Genomic DNA, 23,642 nt, shown 5'->3' on the forward strand with positions numbered 1-23,642 from the left:
TTTATTTGAATTATTTTATTATTTTGTTTTGTTTGATTTTATTTTTTATTCTATTATTTTTTCTATTTTTTATTTCATTTATTTCATGTTATTTTTATTCTATAATTTAACCTACTTTTTAATTGTATGTAGTTGTATTTATTTTAGTTGCATCTATTTAAATGTATTTTTTTATTCTAAATAAATGCAGAAACTATTTAAAGCTATAATACAACAGAAACATGATTTGATGAAGTTTCATGAACAATTTATAAGCCTTTGTGACTAGTGATGTTTGGGTCTGATTAATGATTATATTTTATTTGAATTACTACATTAAGATATTTTGTTTATTTTTATGTTTTATTTTATTATTTTTCCTATTTTTTATTTTATTTAATTGTTTTTTTATTTAGTTTTATTTCATTTTTTATTCTATAATTTTAGCCTTTTTTATTTAAATGCATATTTAATTGCTTTTATTTTATTTTTTTATTTTATTTTATTTTATTTTGTTTTATTTAGAAAAACAACTGCTAACTAACTCCATAGAATTTGAAATGTTATATATTTGAAATCAGAATAGTTTATGGTCAAATCAAAGAGCACAGACAGAAGATAGTGCCACGGATGTTTTTGTCCGTCTGCATTAGTTTCCTCCCCTGGGCTGAGCCTTGATAAATGGCTTCCCTCTCCACACTGTATTCCAAGAGAAAAGTCAACAGACACTCACACACACACTTGCACTTCCACAGGCTCTAAAAGAGCTATAAATGCATCATCAGATAATGAAGAGCGTAACGGTGGTCTTAACAAAAAGACTCTTTCTTTAAATGATCAAGCAGCTGTCAGCTTTTTACTACTAAACCACTACCATGAAAAATTATATATATTTTTTCCAAACTAAATGGTGCACTGTGAGGGAAGTGAACTTGTTATTTGATTGGATTTAAACCAAAACGATCTCCTCAATTGACTCTGAAGTGAAGCATGAGATATAAGATTTTCAGCCAGCACCTTCATCTGTGAAGCCGCATATTTCATGCATGCATGGACCCCTTAATGAACATCTTTTTTTTTCAATAAGACATGTGGAACTATTTATTTTTAATGATAGCAAAATGTTGAGTAATAAATACACTAAGATGATCGTAAGGAAATATTAATCATAATTAGTATGGCACGAACTGAATTGATTTAAAAAGTCTAATAAGTACTGTATTTCCAAAAGTTTTTACTTTCCAGTGATTGCTGAAAAAATCCTTATTAACAGTGGAAATCTAATTGTGCAGTATAATCAGAAGTATAACAAAAGTTTTAAATAAAGACCCTTTTTTTCAGTGATCCATTTTTTGGATGATTTAAATTCATTGATCAAATTGTAATTTATTTTTATTGGAGAATGTAAAAGAAATTAACTTAAAAGACAATAAATAAAATATACATAACATTACAGAGAAAAAAAAAAAGATTTTCTGGGGTCCAATGGAAATTCTGTTGTAAATGCATTTGATGGTGTTTGCATTTGTGGAATGCTTCTCTGGAGTGTTTTCCTTCTGCTATCTTTAAGCCATGCCACAATGAAATTTAATGCTGGATCTACAAAAAAATAAACGATTCTATATCAATATTTAATACTGAAATCAACTCAGGATAAAAGCAGGCTGAATTTCATTATGGCTTGTCAGGGTGTTGTGTTCTTCTCAATCAGAAATGTTGGTTCTTTCTTTATTCTGTACCCATTTCTCTCGTCCCTTTTTCAGGGTCCACCTGGACGAGCAGGCTTTCCGGTAACTTTCTCACAACGTCTGTCTGTCTGTCTGTCTTTCTGTCTGTCTGTCTGTCTGTCTGTCTGCCTGTTGGGATTTCTTGCACTTCATCTTCCTCTAATTATGTCTTAAGAAGCTGTATCTAAACAATAAACTCAAAAATGGACTTTATATTTAAAATAGTTTATTGTTTATTAATAATAATCATTTATACATTAATTAAACAAGCATTTCAAACATCTATCTAGCTATATAAATACAAATACAGCTTCTTAAAAGATATTTTTAAAGTGCCTGAGGGAATACAACCAGCACTCAAAAACAAAATTACCTATTTAAATTGAGTACAAACAACACAATTCTAAAAATACAACCTAATTGTTTTATGTTTAATCCACTTAAATGTGAAAATTATTAAGTTAACTCAAATTTGTGTTGGGACAACATGAGGGAATTTTTACAGTGAGTGTATGTACAATGACTGTAGATTAACTTATTTTCTTAAACTGTCATCATTCCATTACTAATGTAGTCTAAACAAAGCAATCTGATTTTTTTTTTCTTTTAGAATTGTAGATTTCTTTTCTAAAAATGTCTAGTTTCCATATCTGATGACTGATTTTTAATAGATATCAAAAAGCAACAAGTTATTGATTCATTTGCAACAAGGATATTCAGAGTAGTAAAACATTACTTTGCAATCTACATGTAAAATACTTTTTTAAAGATGTTTTTAGAGGCTAAGTTCAAATCAAGCACCACTGAACCTACCATTTTTAGAATTGTATGCATTTTTATTGTTTTATTATTTTCATAAACTAAGGCGCATAGATTTTGTTTGTTTTTTTCATTTTAAACTTTTTAAACTTAGAATTAAGGATTGACATTTGTTTTAGGTAAACATTGCGATTTCATGTCTACGTTTAAAAGGTGTAGGGCGACAGGTAAGGGGTTAAAAAATGTGTTAGTTTAAGAGCAAGCAAAAATTCTCATTTATTTAATAGGAAATCTCATTTATTTATTTATTTATAAATTACATTTATTTATCTATCTATTTATTTATTTGTGCATTTCTACTATACATTTATTTATACAATACATCTGTTTATTCGTTTATTTATTTATAAAATATTTTAATTTTTTTACGGATTGATTTATTTTAGCTTTTAGTTATTTATAAGTTGCTAATTTGAAAAATATATTATTACATGGGGAATCTCATTTATTTATTTAGTTAGTTAGTTATTTACTTATTATTATTATTTATTCATTTATTTATTCATTTGTTTATTTATTTATTTATTTATTTATACAATATGTTTGTTTACACAAATAAATTTTTTTATTTATATATACAATACATTTATTTATTTATTTATTTATTTATTTATTCATTCATTTATTTATTTCTGTATTTATTTGTTTATACAAACATTTATGTATTTATTTATAAAATACTTTTATTTATTTATTTATTTTTTATTTATTTTACTTTCTAGTTATTTAAAAGTATATATATATATATATATATATATATATATATATATATATATATATATATATATATATATATATATATATATATCTCAGTCATAAACTGAACTTTTTGTCTGAATCGAGGGATTTTGTTATTAGACGTTTTGTTATTTTTTATTTATTTATTTATATATACAATACATTTATTTATTTATTTATTTGTTTATACAAACATTTATGTATTTATTTATAAAATACATTTATTTATTTATTTGTTTATTTATTTATTTTAGTTTCTAGTTATTTAAAAGTCGCTAATTTAAAAAAGTTATACCAATAATAGTTGATTTTGTTAAATTATTTGAAAAAAAAATGTATATATGACTATATATATATATATATATATATATATATATATATATATATATATATATATATATATATATATATATATATATATATAATCTCGTTTAGTCATAAACTGAACTTTTTGTGAAAACAATCAAATCGAGTGATTTTGTTATTAGACATTTAAAATAAAACCTTTCCATTGTTATGCCTTTAATACGATATGAAATTTGAAGGGATCAAACTAGAAGTTCAAAGTAGTGCAGGAGTGCCGTGTGGGCTTTTGGATCTCACCATAGGCTTCGTTTAGCCAATCTCTTAGCTCAGCTTAGCAAATGAATCTCAATTTCCTTCAAGTTAGCACGTTGTTTTTTATACATGATTGTATTCTCTCAGGCCCTTTGGCATTTGTCTGGATCCGCTCTTCTGAATTTCTGCTATAATTCTAATATTACTGACCAAAAACTCAAACACATCTGTCTTTCATTGTGGCATGTATGAGGAAGCCCATCGTATATGTGAACTCTTGCCCTACCTGCCAATTATAACCTGCAAACCCCCATCACTCATGACAGCTCTTCTTGTGAAACTTTGCCATAAAGTCTTTCTTTGCCTACCTTTTGTTTAAATTGTTGACAGGCCTGGTCAAAGTGTAGATGTGATCCCTGCCAAAGCTTTTGATTGATTGCATTGTCAGGAAATGAAATGCCGTTTTCGTTTTTTGGTATGGATGGAAAGTTGAGGGGGATGGGGGGGGGGGGGGGGGGTCGGTGGCAGGAAGGGGTGGGTGGCAAGTGTTTTACTCAAAGTGTGTCCATTAGATTAGTTCTTCAAAAAATATTGATATTGGCATTCACGCTCTGTTGAACTATTAAGGGATACTTGAGGTTTGTATATTTAAGCTTTGCTGCGCATTCACATGTATATATGGCCATTTAATACGCCTGATTTGGAGTTAAGCACTTTAGGGATCATTTGGATAAGTCTGGACTTTGTAGTGTAATTCATCAAGCGACTGCTATCTAAACTTTAAATCAGTTTGCATACCTTGTATAATTGAATGGTTTTGTTATTTCTCTGACTCTTCTGAACACTGGTGTACTTAAAGTTCAATTTAGCTTAACTAGGTTATTAAGTTGAATAGGCAAGTTAAGCCCCGGTCAGATCACACAAATGTATCATGATATTGGCACAATTTACTTGACATAGGGTCTTGTGGGGATTCATAACCGACAAATGCTTGTCTTGACACAAGATTCAATCCTTTCTTCTTGTGTGATGTGGCATAGTTCACGACAACCGATACCATGCCTGCACCATCGAAAGTTTAGCTGGTTTAATTTTGCTTTCGTTTTTCATGACGAGTTCTGACATGTACACTGCAAAACTGCTTTTCTCATTTAGATTTTTTGTCTTGTTTCAAGTCCAAATATCTAAAAATTCTTAAATCAAGGAGCATTTTTTTAGACAACCAAAACATATAGTCTTGTTTTGAGAAATAATATGCCAATATTAAGTGAGTCTTTCCTTAAAACAAGCAAAATAATCTGCCAACGGGGTAAGGAAAATGTATTTGTTTTTCCTTTTGACATAAGATAATTTTGCTTACCCCATTGTCAGATTTTTTTGCTTGTTTTAAGGAAAAGCTCACTTAATATTAGCATATTATTTGTCAAAACAAGACTATATGTTTTGCTTGTCTTGAAAATTCTTCTTAATTTGAGAATTTTTAGATATTTGCACTCAAAACAAGACAAAAAGTAAGAAATGCATTTTTTGCAGTGTATGTGGCACATCATTTCTCAGCTATATCAGTGGGTGCTGCTGTTAATGCGCTGGTCAGGTAATCAAAAAATAGGCTGCATATTTACTTATGAGTGGGTCACAGTTGGATAAGATCAATCATTGGTTATGCAAACTTTAACTTTTCTAAAATATCAAGGTGTTTCAAGGAATTTTATCTGACAGACTGGCACAAACATGCAGACATCTTCATTCTCACAATGAGTTTCTAAGTTTGCCTCAGAAACAATGAGTTTGCCTTAGAAACAATGAGTTTCTGAGGCTTCTCTGGAACTCTAAATATTTTTAGGCTAGATTATTATTATATTTAACAAACCAACACAATCTCATGGCAATTCAAGTTTTGGCGCATATAGTGGACTCAGTGTTTCCTCTGGGTTTTTTTCCAGGCTGGAAAGTGACCAGCTAAAACCATCCAAAACCAGCTTGACCATCCTGGTTTAAGATGGACATAGCTGGTTTTGGCTGGGCTCCCAGCTTAGTTAGGCTGGTCAAGCTGGTTTTAGCTGGTTATCTCCCAGCCTGTCCAGCTAAAACCAGGCTGGAAATGGTTGTAAACCAGCCTGGAAGTGGCCAAAACCCTTCTAAAACCTGGCTGGTCGACTGGCAAAAACCAGCCAACCTTCTAGGCTGGTTTAAGCTGGATTTTTCAGCTGGGTATTCAAAAGAAATCATAGGTTTGATCCTATGCATGTCTCATTATATACGACAAGTCAAGATTTTATCGAGAAAAAAAAATCGCATCATTCGACATTGTGACTTTTGTAACCGACAATAAAAAATTGTGTGATCTGACCGGTGTTTTTTTAATGTTTTTATTCTAGCCAAACTAAAAGAAAAAATATTTTTTATCTTAAGAGGAGAAAAAAAAAAGGAAATACTTTGCTCTATTAAATATCACTTATAATAAAAATAAAAATACTAGTATGCTAGTAAAATAAGCAAGTATGATGAATCGATCAATTAATAAATCAGTCAGCCAATCAGTCAGTCGGTCAGACAGTCTATCTGTCTGTCTGCCTATCCTTAAACAGTGCACACAGTATAACTAATTAATGTCATAAAGCAGTATTAAGTTTAGCTCAAATCAGCACCTTGGACAGAGCCAAGTGCATACAGTCAAGTGACTTTCCTCTTGGGACATTTGGCAGCAGGCATTGAATTAACTCTGAAGGTCAAACTAAATGAACACATCTTTATCTTAACAGCCATAACACTTAGGAAAGTCCACGAGCAGATTCTTTGTTTTAGCAAATGTTATGTTGACTTCTTGCGGTCCAACCTGCACCATCGCCCGCCCTCTCTTTCCATTACATGTGACTAGAGTGAGTCGTCAGCAAGCTGTCAACGCTGCTAGCCCTTCTATTACACTGACCTGCAGTGTTAGGAATGCAAACACAAACAGCTGTAGGAATGGTTAGCCTCGTAGTAAGTGACTTAAACGTTGCAGTGCAATGGAAATGCATAGTTTCAAGACTATGCTGTCAATTCTTGTGACTATGAATTATAAAAAGATCTCCAGTGACTATTCACACACTTTCTATTTGTTTTTTATCCATAATTAATAATCAGTGAAAGGATATTCAAGTGGATAGGTATTTTGATGGGATGTATAGTTGTTAAAGGAATATTTCACCCAAAAATGAAATGTCTGCCATCTTTTAGGACTCGTGCTTCTCTAAACAGACCCCTTTTCATGAAACATAAAACATGATGAGATCTTTGTGGTGATTTTGTTGTGTGCTTTTTAAAACTTCAAGAGGAAGTTTATTTTCGCTGGAAGAGACTGGCAAAGCATTGAATAAATTATTACAAAATTTAAATTTTTAGGTGAAATATACCTTTATCTTTTTCAAACACGAAGCAAGTTGCAATTTTGTCACCTAACCACCTTTTCAAGTCCCTTTATCATCTGTGTTATAGTTAGCTAGTAAATAACACCATAGCACATACTATAAAATGAGCCTAATCCTAAAAGTATACTGCATTAACCACATGCTTTTGTTGGGATCATGTACAGTGCTTAGCATATATAAGTACGCCCCTCACAAATCTCTTTTTTAAATTCAAATTTTTAATAGGAAAATATACAATATATTTGTGCATATACATTAGATTAGTCAGTACTGAAGCCAAATCTGGAGTATATCTAACAAACTAATTTACGAGAACGGTCCAAAATTGAGTACACACAAATTTATATGTTATATAAAAATATTAAATACAAATTTCAAAAAGAGGAAGAATCCAGGGAAGCAAAATTTGAAAAATGTTGTTGGAATTTTGAACGTTGTAATTTGATTTTGTAATATTTTGCTTGAATTTAATTGTATTATCTTTCAATTTCTAAATATGTTTGGTGACTAAAATATTATTTTAATAATTATATCTGTTTAATAAATCTGTTTTGTTTAAATGCACCAAAACACATTGCCTATATCCACTGAGAAATGGATAAAAATATTCATTTTCAAAATGGGGTCTACTTAATTATGCTGAGCACTGTAAGCACCGATGACACTTGCTGTTTCATCACTATATATTTATTTTCAAATACTTAAATAATTGTCTTCTTGCTTTTGAACACAGTCATTGTTGGCATGCCTGCATCATCAGCTTTGACATGACTGGTAATTAGCGTCAAATCAGGGCATCATAACTTTACTAACTCTTCAAAGCTAAACCATGAGAACATGTGGCTAAATGTCATTTAGTCACTAGTTGTAGTAGTAGTAACCATAGACTGCAGAAATTCTGTCAGATATATTGTTCTTGATTTTCCTTTTGACTTTGCATTGACCACTAGGGAGACAAAGGATCATTGGGCATTCCTGGAAGAATGGTGAGTGATTTGATGTACTAAGCCCAGCCTCTAGTCTATAGTAAAAGGCATTATGGCAGTAGTCTTGAGAAATTGGGTGTTAGTGTAGTTACCAACCCAGGGTCATTCTGAACCTCTATATACATTTCTGGAGACCGCCAAATACATCCCAGGAGCTATGTTTCTTTGCCGTTTTTGTTTTCGCGGATGTGCCAAAGACCGCTGTGGATGCTTCACATTTCTCTCACAAGTGTCATTCGCCCATGCTGTTCTCACATAAATCCAGAGGCCGCTGTTGACTGACTGCTCGACTGACTGACTCACCAATAGACTGACCCATGCTTCTCTTTCCCTAAACCCAACCAATAGTATTTTCAAAAGCCCCAATTCACCCACCCACCCACTTCGCTAAACCCAACCGACAATTTTACAAAGGAATCTAGAAAAGGAAAAGCCCTTGTCTAATTTTTACCACATTTTCAGAATTTACTACATTCTCACCCTGTTATTTACTTGTTCATTTATTTATTTTTTTATTGTGTTGTTGTCTAAAGCCCTGCTCTCACTGTGAGATTTCAGCCACGATTCTGTCATCTGAGATAAATTTGGGAAATCCTAAAAGATTCCTAAAATCCTGGGCTAAAATTGGTGAACTTTGATCGTTGGTTTGACATGTTCACTGACAGCCGCTTAGTGCCCCTTGCGATCAGATTTTTCCTTCAATGAAGTTCTGGCAGTGTCAGAAGGTTTCAGACACTTTTCTGATTTCAGACACCCCCTTTTTTCTGCGATGACCGTCAATCCAAGAACCAATAGGGGCTCCGAATTGTATCATGCAATTCATGCGACAATTTAAATGACAGCGGGGAAATGTCAATTTTTTTCCCCTGGTTTTACTATTGAAACACAACGTGTGCAAAATTGCCATTAAACATGGGATAGTGAAAGTGTCACGGGTTGATGACGTCAAACTCCAGGGGAGTTTTCTTCCGTGTTTAGCGCATATTCATTGTCGTTCAGTCCGACTTTATGACAGCTGAGATCTTACAGTGTGACATGGGAACTATGTTTGTGCAGTCTGACAATAGTTCAGGATTACAAAAAAATCTCACAGTGTGAGCCGGCCTTTACTCGCCTTCTGGAGTTGTTCCTCGTACCTCGTAGTTAACTTATTTCTCTTGTTTCTATGTCCGCCGATATAAATGGCGAGCTAACTGGGTAAATTGGTAACAGCGGGACAGCCGTCCATACGGAAGTAAGCGATCATCTGATAAGCACTACAAGGAATACCGCCCAACGGCGTTTGTTTTAAAAATGAAATGCAGCCATATGTAGCTCTGACTACATAATTCACATTCTCCAGAAATGTATATAGGGCTACATTTTCAGAATGAGCCTATGTTGGTAATTACTACAGTATGTTATATTCAACGTACACTATCATTCATTTAACTTGCTTTAGCTTGCGCTATCGAGGTACACATTCACAAGGTTTCACAAGAATGTCTTCCAAAATGTAAATGTAGCGTTTCAGCTTTTCAGCACAACTGTATGATATAAACCAAGAACTGTAGCTTATTTGTTCAGCCAGAAAATGATTTCCACTTCATCGCCACTTTTGATGGTTAAGAAAATGTCTGACTGAGAAGTCTGAAATATTTTCCTTTCCCATTTGAACAAGGCCTGAAGACACAGAGTTCACTGGCTCTGTGTTTGATGAAAACCTCCTTCTCCTTTTTACTCAATTTGTCTTGGCTGCTCAGTCATGTGAAAATGCTTTACTTGTTGAACTTTAAATAGAAATAGGCCTCAGGATATACTTTTTTTTCTTATCAGTTACAGTCTACATGCTGAGAAGGCAAAAATCACAGCCAAACCTAAAGGAGATGTTGGAAGAAAATGTTGTGTATATATATATATATATCCACAGAGAGATAATATGTACGTTTTCAAGATGAGAGAAACAGATTTGAAAACCACAGACAGTTGTAAGCTCTGCTTTACCTTGTCGTTCATAAGATTTGTGCATTTGGAATTGCCCTTTTTTCAGATTAGAGCAATGCATGATGTGTTGCAACAGAAATCAGGGTCGACCATAATACACAGTCGTATAGATGTCCCTCTAGAGCGTAGGAACAGTTCTTCCTTAAAGATTTTCAGTAACAAACCGATAAAACTACATTGTCCTCAAAGGAGACATTCCAGGCTCTTGACCCTTGTATAGTTGCATACTCTTAGCTCACCCTAATGCTTTCTCTTGAAAAACAATCCCTACCTAAAAGCAGGTTTCAGCAGTGTTCAGCTCAAACTGTGAGCCCCAAGCCGAGCTTTCCATATTTCACCCAGTGTAAAGCTACATTGTGCTCTTTCAGATTCTCACAGGAAGCGTTTTTCACCCTTCATGGCTTATCCTACCCCCCTCCAACCTCCTCCACTGACCAGTCTGTCTGTGAGAAAAGTTAGCAGCCCCCTCATCTACTATCCATTACTCCCCACAGGCCAGCAGTGTAACACTTCAATGCTTCCGTTCCCTTGTAGTCTCCACCCCTCAACATCCCAAAATGCTCCAGTACAACAGTGTGTCCCATTCCTCCTACCTACAAACACTCCGTCTCAGGCTGCTGCATGCATGTGTCCTCTTAGAACCTCTCTAACCCTGGTTCCTCTCTCTGTCTCTCTCCTTCTCACTGTGCATGTGACTGTGTCTGCTGTGACTGACCAGGGCTTAAAGGGAAACCTGGGGGAGAAGGTAAGTGCAGGATAATAGCCTGCATGTGCAGAATTGACACTCTCTCACTGTGGGTGGCTGTGTTGATGAGGGTGGGTGGGGTGCGGGAGAACAACCCGAGCCCATCATGCAAAGTGCGCAGGTACTGTGATATATATCAAGAAGGCTTCAGGCTTTATTTTGAAAGACCTTGGGGGTCACATTGGGAAGACGTTTCCCACAATGCTTGGATTACCTGTGTTTATTCTTGGAGTGCTCTGAAGTTTTAAGACTCCCCACTTTAGATAAAGAGATCTTTGGAATAGAGTAGCTTTTGAAACCCTACCACTTCTGGACACATCCAAAACTATCCAAAATCCTGTGTAGTCGCTGGATGTGTCTTTGAGTTCTTGGTGTGACTGAGCACTTTATACTGGAGTTAGTGCACTGAGCTTCAGTTCCTGTTGTGGCAAGTGTGGTTTGAGCAGTTCTTTAACCAGTCTCATTTGGCTGCTGATCTCTGTGTTTGTACAAGCCAGCAGTTCTGCGGCCTCCCTTCATCAAGCTGGAATGATACGTCTGAGGCTGAACAAGCAATGTAAGGAGAAACATGTTCCTCATCCTTCACCATCACAGAAGTATATTGAAGCTTTTGGATGGTTACCCTCACTTGCCAACAATTCACTGGGGTTCCGAAGAATTTGGAAGGGAAATAAATAGTGTTTTGACCACTGGGCCGACAAGTAGAGAAGCAGACAATATACGACCTTGGAAAAACCCACCAGGTTTTCATCCAGAATATACAGTGGGCTTCCCTTATTGTTCCAGGGGAATACTTCTTTTTACCCTTACAGTATGTTAAATGCAGCCTATCATACCTTCTAGCAAGCATATGTCTTGACCCAAGGAATTTTGGGTTAAGAACTTCACTTTTCTGGATATCAAAACACACCCCTAAGGATGATTGGGCACGCTAGCTCTCAAAACTGGCAGCCTTAGTGTGTCAGTGCTCAAGCAAATAAATTGAATCAAATCATAACTGGTTATGTTGGAAAGCTCAAAGCTGAACAAAAATAAGGCGAATTGGTGATTGATTGGTTGAACTTTGCAAGAACTGCAGAACATGATACAATGTATTTTTGAGACAGAAAGGATTACTTGCTGAATGAAATGAAATCTTTGAAGATCATATCATTCGTCAGTAAGCCCAGTCCTTAAATATCGGCAGAATTTCGCCTGCTTTGGCTGATTATATTTGGACTCTTTGTCCAGTACCCATTCCTGGCTGCCAAATCCTTGTAACGTAAGCCTGTTCAAAGGGATATCTTTAGATCTTCAGTTGTTCTGTTGCACAGATCTCTGCACGATTCTGTGGGTAACCGTAAACCTTAGGGTCAAAGCTTAGGAGTTCTTTCCTTTTCTACAACCAAAAAAGTCTCATACATCACCCCTTTCAGATTGTAGGTGACTCAATAAAGCACTAAAACAAATACCCCGATGAAGTGGGCATTGAACCAGAAAAACTAAAAACTGTCCACAATTTGATGGATGGCTGGGTCATCAAAGGTGTCCTCCTGATAGAGTTTCGCATGAGAGAGCTAATTAGGGAAAGTGCTGGAAACCCGAGAGCTTTCCTGTCTGACCACAGAGTGTTGCGGGATTCTGCTTGGATGTTTGGTGCAGCTCTGCGGACAGGCCAACACCGTGCAAATCACCTAGTTTGCGCCAGATAACCAGTCCACCGGGCCGTTTGTTGTTTACTCAGCAGTGCTCTCTGACCCGCTCAACTCGCTGTCAAGATGTAAACTACGACCCTGAAATGAGAACCAAGGTCTGCTGACATTTTACTTACAGACCAAAATACTGTGTTCACCTCTGAGCCGCATGCAAGCGCTCTCAGTGAGGCGGCTTAGCGAAAGAGTTATGTCAAACAGATGTTACAGGGTGTTTAAGAAAGGGTTTTCTATTCTCCATATACACTATATTCACTGATACATTTGGCTTTGTACACTAGGTGTAGTTTAGTGGATATCATTCTATCTCTTTTTTTCCTAGTTCTTCTCCTCACTGTCTTTCTACCTCTCTATCTGTCCGTAGGGAGCACCAGGAGAGCCAGGTCTGTCTATCATTGGCCCACGAGGACCTCCTGTAAGTGTTTGCTCTGTCACTGCTAAAACTCTTCATCATTTCCTCCTAATGTCAGATCTCCAGATTAGATACAGGTCAGAGGTGCAGATTTTAGCAGCTTTCGGCCTCAATATTTTCCAAGAGTTTCTGGCAAGGGGTTCTTCTATTGTTTTTCTTTCCGCACTTGACTTACAAACCTCCCTAAAGTGAGCTTGATGAATATATAGTTTGGGGTAGATAAGCAGGATCAGTGTTATCCAGAACACTACTACTGTATGTGGACCACATCCAATGAATCTCTGTTAATCAAGACCTGATCTCTAATATGCACGAACAGGACAAGAATCCCACTACAGCTTGTATGGAAGCACTTACACTTCATCAGAGTATTTTAGGGCTGTGACTCCCACATAATGACACCCATTTGGAATCTCATCTTCATTAGCAAGTAGGAATGAAAACATCCCACCCCTTGTCATTATAATCCAGACGTTATACGTGCCGATTGGGCTGTATCTGTTAATGAGTGGTCAGCCATCAGGCGAAATGGGGCTTGTCCCCAAACTGGCACCCTTTTTCCTTTCCACACATTCCAGCGAGTAAGTAAAAAGCCTAATGTTATGCCAGCAGAGGTGCAATTTCCTTGCTGATTATGTTGTTCAAAACTTCAGTCTGTGGTTTCCACATTCATCCCAATGTAGTCTTATGGCAGAGCCAACAGACCGTTCAGACATATGTTTTTCCGCTTGCTGATTATACACTTCTCTATACCTCTGACCCATCACCTCTAATAAGGTGTCAGGAGTGGACATCAGGGATAGAGTACTGGTGACAGGCAGAAGTTTCATTGCAGGGCTGCCTCAGAGGGAATGTCTTTAGCAGGTGAGCTGAAAGACTAGGCTTTGTCCTCACCTCCAAAGGGGTCAAAGAGGTTGATTTGAGGCAGAAGTGTGGAGAAGCCAGCGGAAATTACTTCTTTAGTCATGCAGGTAGACGTTTAGTTTTCAGGCCAAAGTGGGGTAGTTAGGGAGAGGACAGCTATCTGTAGATAACATAATGGGTTGTCATTACCTGATCAGCCTGGACAATAACTATATATTGCCCAGGCTGATCAGGTTAGGGTAATGCTGTGTTCACACCAGACGCAGAATGTGCGGATAAATCGCGCTATTCCGGTGTAAATAGCCGCATGAACATTTGAGTTTACTTGCTTCATTCGCGTGTCAAACCCCGCTTCATTCGCACATCAAATCTGCTTCATTCACACGTCTGATTCACTTCAGATTAGACGCGGATTCGCATGATGGGCAGGGCTTCTTTCTGCCCGGTGACTCTAGATTCGTTGCTAAATGGCTAACATGGATTTTATTAAGAAAATAACAATGTTTATGTGGTTTATGAAGGCTGAAATACAGCATTGATACATTTAGAGCCATGTCTGAGTCCCCTAAATCCTTTCAGAGGTGCATCCAACTCTGTAAGCCTATATCCTCCAGAAACGTAACCTGGATGGTGGAGGCTTTCAGCGGTGCTTCTGACTGAGCCGAGCCCAGTTTGATGAACTGTTGTCAGTGTCAGCTGGAGGATTTACCCCGGGACACCAACAACAGGTGCTACGTCACAATCACGCCCCCACAAGCGCAAGCTCCTGATTGGTTGAAGCTGCACGAATGTCCGCTTAAGTTCAGATTGTTGACGTCGAGCAATTCACGTCAAACGTGTAAAATGCTTAGTTTGCACCGCAAACTTCTTCTATGTCTGTTGTGAACACAGCATTAGGGTTATCCAAAAGGTCTTTAGACGTCAATTAATAACATAGATTTTATTAATTTATGTGTAAAGTTAACATGGCAACTTTCCCTTAAAATACAAATTATCCAAAGTGAGCTTTCTCTCCTAGTAGTTTTTTCCCCCTTACAAGTTTGTAAAGATTCGTAAATGATGCTGAATCTCATTGCTGAAAATGTTTATCTTTGATTCATGGTATACTTATAAAAATGGTCTCTGTTCAGAATATGATTGAAAGTGTTATACTTAATCTTGTTTTAATGACATGAATGTATTACAGTCAGGAAATTGTCTTTATATCAGTCCTGAAAAAAGCTATGTATTAAGACCGTAGTGTATTTTTGGTTTGGAAAAATTCTTGGACTGGAATTGCTTTCATTACATTTTCATGCCAACGAAATGAACGTCGTCAGTCCTGTTTCAGAATAATTTGAGTGGGGCGCATGCCGCTGCTTCCATAATTTCAGACCTTTAGGTTCCCAAGGCAGAAAAAATACAACCATGTTCCAATAACTACCTGAGACCCAGACACACAATCCCCTTCATTAGCTCAGTTCACCTCTTCCTTGTAATTTTCTCTCAGGTTGCTCCAACACAGTCCTTTTTTTTGCCAAGTATATTGAATGACTTCCTCTTTTCCCAAGGGCAGCAAACGTTTTTTCAGGAAAGCAAACTTAGTATTGTTCACCGGAGAATGTAGCACTAATCATTACTGACATTCACTCATTCAGTGTGTGAGAGCCAATAAGACAAGGCTAACAAATTAAATAAGGACTACTCTTTAACGTTTGTTCTTTCCAGTGTTGAGTTTCAGTTGGTGTCCCACAGTTTTTAAAGCTTTATTTGTCTTTGTCTCCACATCCCACACAAAGTGCTTCCTACAGAGCAGGAAGGCTCCTGTCCTTCAACCTCAATTACGACACAACTGAGTTTGGAGGAACAATACTCCGTCTCTCAACACAGACCTCCTTTCATCGAGTTCACATAATCCTCATGTTTTTCGTATAGAAAATAACTCCTCTTCTTTTTTTTTCTTTCTGTCTTCCCTCAGGGACAGCCCGGTACTAGAGGATTTCCAGGCTTTCCGGTAAGTCACTTTTGTCGGAAACCAACCAGACAAACTTATAAAGATTTTATTTGTGAGTTTATAAAAGCCGCCAATTAGCCACTGGTTATCTGGCCCCTAATTTAAAGGATTCACAAAGAAATGACTCAAGGAAGTGAGAATAAATATACTGTAGACATGTGCAGCTGTTATTCTATGAGTTGGATGATGTGAAACTGTATATGCACTGTAATGTGCATAAATGTCCCAAGACCCTTTCTATGGGCTGTCTTTGAGCTCTATATGTTAAAGGGTCTTTTCAGGTGTTTATTACCAGCCGTGAGCACGGATCCACAGGACACAGAGAGAACACTGAATTCAGTAATACATTCAGTGTTTCTTGTAAATCTTTTGCACTTGACCTTTCCCAGCAGGCACACAACATTGTAAGACATTAATATTAGGTTAGATTCAGGTCTTGACGTCAGGTGACCAAATTTCAATGTCTAGCCAGCATCTAAGGACAACATTATTTAAACGTCAAATTACATTGATATTTGGTTAATTTTAGATTGTGTTGGAAAGTGACCAAAATCCAACGTCTGATAGATCTCATGGTGGTAATGTCTATATCACGTCAAGGTGTAACATGATTAGACGTTGATAATTGGTTGATTTAAGGTTGATTTTAGGTTGGTCATTTAACATTGACGTCGGCCTGATGTTGGGTTCTGATGTCAACCTGATTTTCATTTCCAAACAAAATCCAACGTCCTCATGACGTTGGGGTACAACATCAATCAATTCTTTCTTTCTTTCTTTCTTTCTTTCTTTCTTTCTTTCTTTCTTTCTTTCTTTCTTCTTCAGCGTCTAGGGACAACCTTATTTAGATGTCCAATAATGATGTCAAATTACGTTAATATTTCGTTGATTTTAGGTTGTGTTGGAAAGTGACCAAAATCCAACGTCTGATAGATGTAATGGTGGTAATGTCCACACAACGTCAAGGTGTAACATGATTAGGCGTTGATAATTGGTTGATTTTAGGTTGGATAATAGATCTTGATCTTGGCCTGTTGTTGGGTTCTGACTTCAATCTGATTTTCATTTCCAAACAAAATCCAATGTCCCCATGACGTTGGGGTATGTTGGGGTACAACGTCAATATGACATTAGGTTAACATCCTGTGCCTTCAAGGCAGCCTTGACCTGACTTTTAAGGAAATACCTCTATTTTTGTCCATAAACATTGTTACATCAGTGCGCTTGTCTAGAGATTTAAAGCTGTTTTGTGCCGTCACAATGTTGCCAATCTGCTGTTTCCCCCCTTTTTTCTTCAGGGCCCCATCGGCTTGGACGGGAAACCCGTGAGTTTTTCTTCATTCCTTATAAATGTTTGAATAATTACCAATCGCACAGGTTTGGAACCTCTGAACCCTTTTACCAAATTGTTTAGCCGTAATGGATAATTGACGGCCATTTTGATAATTATGGTAACAATAATTATACCAATTATTGTAATAAATTCACTATTGTCACCAGTCATGACAACATGAAACCAATAATGGCATGCGTGCAATGAATGAAGTCATTTCTGCTACCCAAAAGTCTAAAGATTTTTTCTATTTCACCTGTGATGTATTTATTTATTTATTGTTTTGAAAACTTACAGGGACAGAATGGTCCAAAAGGTGATATGGTAAGTTCTACTAGTTTTACAGCTGTTAAACACTATTTCATTTGCACTATTTGACATTGCTTTTAAGAAAACACCTTTCAGCCTTGACCGGTATTAATAGAAGTGTTAAAATCCAAATGTAAATACTTTTAGTTTAAATGCACACACTAATGTTATACCGTTTGAATAAAAAAACATTTGTCATGGAGAGAAATATGTAAAGAAGTAAAACATATCATAAAGAGAAATTTGTCAGTGTCCATAAAACTCACCAGTAGAGCCATTTGTTTTCGAGATGGCTTGTTACACTGATGTTTATCTAGGCTGCAAGCATGGCCATATAAATTCACAAGAACAACACTCTTGTAGTTTGATTTATGGGTGGAGTGACTGAACGGCAGCATATGTGTGTGTGCGTATGTGTGAGATGAGAGGTCGCTTTCCTACATCTCATTCAGTGGGGTTTGTTAAAAGTAACTTCATGTGAAAATCTGTATGACTTTAGCCGCCTGTGGTATTAAAACAAGGACATTGAGTTGGCTCTCTCCTCTAAAGTACGGCTTTAAAAATGTAGTCAGAGCTTTCTTTCATGTGATGAAAGACAATGGGCAGATTCGGTATGCTCCAAGGCTATGTGCTTTAAACTGCTCCTTATGAAAAGTAGTATAACTCCTATGTTCTTTCTTTTATAGCATTGTGAAAAACAAGCTTAGAATCTATAAAATAAGAGAGCTTTTCTGAAAAGACACCTTTATAAAATTGCATCAGAGATGAATGGCCTCTCCTGAGCTTTTGAATTCACTGCATTGAGCTCCTAAAGTACGCTAATACATCCTAAGATGGATCTTTTATAATTTATTAACAAGTTTCTTCAAGACTCATTATGCACCTCATTTGACTTTATCTATATTTAGTAGTACTTAAAAATGATTTGTTGGCATTTTAGGATGAATATCACGGTTCCTTGGAATCAGTCTAACTGTGAAAGTTACTTTACATGTTTTGAGATGACTTAATGCATTGTGGAGCATGTTTTTTTTATTAATATAATATTTATTAATATTAAAAACAGTTAATGGTGCCCTGTGTAAAAGTGTACAACAAATCTTCCAAATTCCTAAAGCAGGATTGGGCGATGTCAACCAATTTGGCATTGTACGATGTCTAATGTGAAACATTGCAATGGACGATGGCATCGTTGTCACAGGCGGCCGTGTTTTAATTATTTATGAATAATTAATTAATTGGAATTAATTAATAAGGAATAAATTGTTTGTAGCCTACCGTTTCAACTTTCTGACCCACATAGTCTTTGTATACCCATAACCAAATCATAAATAGATAAAGATAAGTTACACAAAAATTACCACCTGTCTATCACTTTTTCCGCTAGACTCTAAACTCATTTAGAGATATCAGCAAATATTTTTCAATGGAAGTCAATGGAGGAATATGACTAGTCATAATATATTTGCAGATATCTCCAATCTGATTTCGTACTAGTACAATTGTAATTGCAGATATCTCTAATTGTCATTCTGACTAGTCGAATTATAATTATGACTAGTCAAAATATAATTAGAGATATCTCTAAATATATTTATGGATAGTCAGAACAAAGGTTTAAATGCTAAAACGGCTTGCCATACGCTCTCACTCAGCAGCACAGTGGAGATTTCTCTAGTTATATCGTTTCAGTTGTTTGATATGCCGTCAAATATTTCGCCAAACAGTCCTTATGGATGCGGGGACACGCAGTCAGATATTTTTTTCTTTCTTTCTTTCTTTCTTTCTTTCTTTCTTTCTTTCTTTCTTTCTTTCTTTCTTTCTTTCTTTCTTTCTTTTTTCTTTCTTTCTTTCTGTTTTTCCTTTCTTCTCTCTGTCTTTCTTTCTCTCTCTCTTCTTTCTTTCTTTCTTTCTTTTCTTCTTTATGTCTTTTCTTTCTTTCTCTCTCTCTCTCTTTTACTTTCTTTCTTTCTCTCTTTCTCTATCTATCTTTCTTCCTTCCTTCCTTCCTTCCTTTCTTTCTTTCTTTCTTTCTTTCTTTTCTTCTTTATGTCTTTCTTTCTCTCTCTCTCTCTCTCTCTTTTTTTACTTTCTTTCTTTCTCTCTTTCTCTATCTCTCTTTCTTCCTTCCTTCCTTTCTTTCTTTCTTTTCTTCTTTATGTCTTTCTTTCTTTCTCTCTCTTTTTTACTTTCTTTCTTTCTCTCTCTCTTTTTACTTTCTTTCTTTCTCTCTTTCTCTATCTATCTTTCTTCCTTTCTTCCTTCCTTGCTTCCTTCTTTCTTTCTTTCTTTCTTTTCTACATTATGTCTTTCTTTCTTTCTCTCTCTCTTTTTTACTTTCTTTCTTTCTCTATCTATCTATCTATCTATCTATCTATCTATCTATCTATCTATCTATCTATCTATCTATCTATCTATCTATCTATCTATCTATCTATCTATCTATCTATCTATCTATCTATCTATCTATCTATCTATCTATCTATCTATCTATCTATCTATCTATCTATCTATCTATCTATCTATCTATCTTTCTTTCTTTCTTTCTTTCTTTCTTAATTAAACACTCTGTTTTGTCTCTAGTCTGAATAAGAACTTCATTTATAAAGGATTTGTTTGTGTGTTTGTGTTTGTGCTTGTTATGACTGGTCTGTTTGCCATAGTTGACTATATTTTAATTGTGATTATTTTCTCAGGGTCCTCGCGGTCCTAAAGGAGTACCAGTAAGTGTTTGCTTTGACATTAAAATGTCGTCACAGGAGTTTTTTTTTACATGGCAGTGGAATGCTATGCATGAATTATGTTTTGGATGGATTTTCAGTGTTTTGTGCAAACCTTATTTTTTCAGGGTGAACCTGGTCCAAAAGGAGAGAAGGTAAATAATTTATGAACAATTGTTCTGTAGTTTATGAAACGGTCCAAGATAACTCCACATGATTGCTGTCTATCTCTTTTTCTCTCGCTCTTTTTCGTTCTTTTTCTCTTTTTAGGGTGCATGCGGAGAGTACACTCACAGGGTGAGCAAATATTAATTGAACATTTTCAATATTAATTGACTTGTACACCAAATATGATTCAAAATTTATCTGGTGGCATGGTGGTTTGGTGGTCCCGACTGGACCAGGTGGCTTTTCTGTATGGATTGTGCATGTTCCCGTTGGTTTCCTTATGGGTGATGCTGTTTTTCTCACAGTCCAAAGATATGCAGTCTGGGTGAACTAGACAAAGTGTATGAATGGGAGAGTGTGTTAGTGTTTCCCAGCACAGGGTGTTGCACATGTTAAGGCAGGCTTACACAGTGTGAATTCTGATGGTCAGATGATTGTATGTCTATGCACACATCACTCATGATTTAATGTGAAAATCATATGGACACAGTGGTATACGACAATTGTATGACTCTGAAGCAATATAATATAATATTGATAATATAGAATGATGATATTTATGAATAGCAATCTAACAAAAATCCGCACCAAAAACTTAAACAGAGGAAGACGATACTATCATTGCTTTCAGAGCCAGTCTCTCTCTCTTATTTTCTTACAGAAACATAATATTGATAAGAGACATGAATGTTTACAACTCATACAGGTTATTCTTCAACACTGGGAAATCAGGATTCTAATTGGAATTCTAAAGCTTATAGTCTGTTATCAACAATCATCTTTGGCATCCCTGTCAGACAGTATGTGACATCATTCAGCGCTCGCTGTTCAGTGAGTTTCTCTAATTGGTTTGTCCTATTTGCTCAACCTCAGATAGATTGACAGAACTGCACATACTATACACTGTAAAATGTAATAAGTTGACCTTACTTGGAAAAATTTATTAATTTTTAAAAATTATAAATTTTAAGTGAGCATAACTTAAAACTGTTTGCATCTACAACTTTTAAAGTAAATTTTAGTACCGTTGACCGTTGAATAATTAGTTGTTAACTTATTATTAGTGTTCACATTACCATACTGTAAAACCCAAAAAGATAAGGTAACTCAAACCATTTGAGGAAACCAACAAACTATTTAAGTTCAAAAACTAATCCTAATAAGTACTGTGAACTTAATCCATTTGAGTAAACAAAGCATTGTGAGCATAGTTTAACCCAATAAATAAAGAGAACTCAAACCAACTGGGTACTGTAAAACTCAATAAGTTAAGGCAACTCAAACCATTTGAGGAAACCGATTGCTACAAACCATTTGAGTTAAAAAAACTAATCCTAATGAGCACTGTGAACTTACTCCATTTAAGTTGAAGTAATGAGGTATTTATTTAACTTGTGACCTTCAACACTGAGTTCAAAACTCTTTTCAAATGAGTAGAATTAACTTTTAGCAAATTTTGGGTTAACTACACTCATTTCATTTGATAAAGTTGGGTTTTACTGTGTAAAACATTAGAAAACTCATTGCCTAACATGATCAAGTAAGCTGAACTAAAACATTTAAGTAAAGACAAAAACCAATACGTACAGTACACTACTAAAACATTTCTATTGTCTAATATTGTCTAATATTGTAGTGTGTCAAACAGGCATCAATCAATCAGTCAGGCATCCCAGCAATCACCTTATACAGTCTTTAAACATACATTTATTACTTTCTCAGCATAAAAAACAATGCAATGGACATGCAGGATGAACAACCGACCTTGTAAAACATTTAGCATCCCTGTATACTGCAAAAAAACAACATAACACTTCAACACTTTAATATAACAAGTCATTTTAAGCAACGTTTAATGTACTAATAATAATAATAAAAATAAAAATAATATTTACATAATTGGGGCAGCAGAGTGTCTCAGTGGGTAGCACAATTGCCTTACAGCAAGAAGGCCGCTGGTTCGAGCCCCAGCTTGGTCAGTTGGCATTTTTTGTGTGGAGTTTGCATGTTCTCTCCGTGATCGAGTGGGTTTCCTCAGGGTTCTCCGGTTTCTCCGGTTTCCCCCACACTCCGGACTTAGCGTATGTGTGAGAATGAGTGTGTATGGATGTTTCACAGTGTTGGTGTGTGGCTGGATGGGCATCCGCTGCGTCAAACATATGCTGGATAAGTTGGCGGTTAATTCCGCTGTAACGACCCCTGATTAATAAAGGGACCAAGCCGAAAAGAAAATGAAGAAATGAATTTACATAATAATATTTATTTGTTTATCATTATTTAAATATGTATTATTATTATTTTTTTTTTATAAATATTTTATAATATCATTTATTATATATAGTACCCATCTAAATATTATTAAATATTTGTATTAATATTAATATATTTTAATATAATCATAAATACATTTTAAACATCAACTAATTGAAAAAGCTCTCAGATTTATGTCTGATTATGCTTAAGTTTTTATTCTTCCACCTGTTTCCTCAGTTCCCTCATCACCGTTCTTTATCATTAATATGCTTTTGACACATGACCACTCAAAAGTTGTAAATAAAGCTACAAAGTCAAGATTACTCAAATTTATTTAGTTTACAACTTAATGTGCTAAAAAGTTGGGATTACTTCTTTAAATATTGTAAGGTGAACAAACTTATTTATAATAATAAGTTAACTGCACTTAATTGTATCAGTGAGACCAGCTATTGCTTTTTACAGTGTACCTCGTTCATTTAACTTTTCTGACCTGTTTTAAAATTAACTTAAATGGCTTGGCTTGTAAATTCCTTTCTCACGGTACAAGCTGGAACCATATGAGCATTTTCCACACATATTCTCCCAAAAGAAAAAAATAATTGCATACAAGCTACAGCAAAAATCACACTGTGTACTCCTGCTTTTAGTGCACTCTTAACGTTAACGTTAACAGGTTGTGGCAGGAAGGGTATCTGCTGGTGAAATGTGCAAGAGTAATTGGAGGTTCATTCTGCTGTGGAGGCCTCTGATTAAAAAAAGGGAAAATGCTGAAGGAAAGTGAGTGAGTGAGAGTGAGGTTCTCTGGTTTTTAATGCTGAGAAATCACAAACATGTGTTTTCCAGTTTACGTGATGTTCTTCTATTTGTCAAAGTGATTTGTGTTACTCTTAAAAAAGACATGAACAACATGTTTTGCGGTTAAATTAGAGACGTTGAAATTGGAGGAAAAAA

The 23,642-nt window shown here is 35.5% G+C and overlaps 1 protein-coding gene across 50 annotated transcripts in view; it reads left to right on the plus strand.

Moving 5' to 3' along the window:
- Window positions 1-23,642, plus strand: part of col13a1 (collagen, type XIII, alpha 1) — a 199,905-nt gene that overhangs the window by 83,279 nt on the left and 92,984 nt on the right. For 34 of the 50 annotated variants that reach the window (XM_087278861.1, XM_087278866.1, XM_087278878.1 and 31 more), the window contains 10 exons: window positions 1,743-1,769; window positions 8,182-8,217; window positions 10,919-10,945; window positions 13,001-13,051; window positions 15,870-15,905; window positions 17,204-17,230; window positions 17,536-17,562; window positions 20,244-20,270; window positions 20,396-20,422; window positions 20,538-20,564. Coding sequence is in view for 2 of the 50 variants with exons in the window: in XM_087278854.1 (XP_087134980.1) it covers window positions 1,743-1,769; window positions 8,182-8,217; window positions 10,919-10,945; window positions 13,001-13,051; window positions 15,870-15,905; window positions 17,204-17,230; window positions 17,536-17,562; window positions 20,244-20,270; window positions 20,396-20,422; window positions 20,538-20,564 (312 nt within the window). In the remaining 48 variants the exon portion in view is untranslated. The remainder of the gene's footprint in view (window positions 1-1,742; window positions 1,770-8,181; window positions 8,218-10,918; window positions 10,946-13,000; window positions 13,052-15,869; window positions 15,906-17,203; window positions 17,231-17,535; window positions 17,563-20,243; window positions 20,271-20,395; window positions 20,423-20,537; window positions 20,565-23,642) is intronic. The other 16 variants (XM_087278883.1, XM_087278859.1, XM_087278869.1 and 13 more) reach the window with 2 other exon arrangements.

Source organism: Danio rerio, chromosome 13 (genome assembly GCF_052040795.2).
Source record: "Danio rerio strain M-AB ecotype USA chromosome 13, GRCz13ab, whole genome shotgun sequence".
NCBI lineage: Eukaryota > Metazoa > Chordata > Actinopteri > Cypriniformes > Danionidae > Danio > Danio rerio.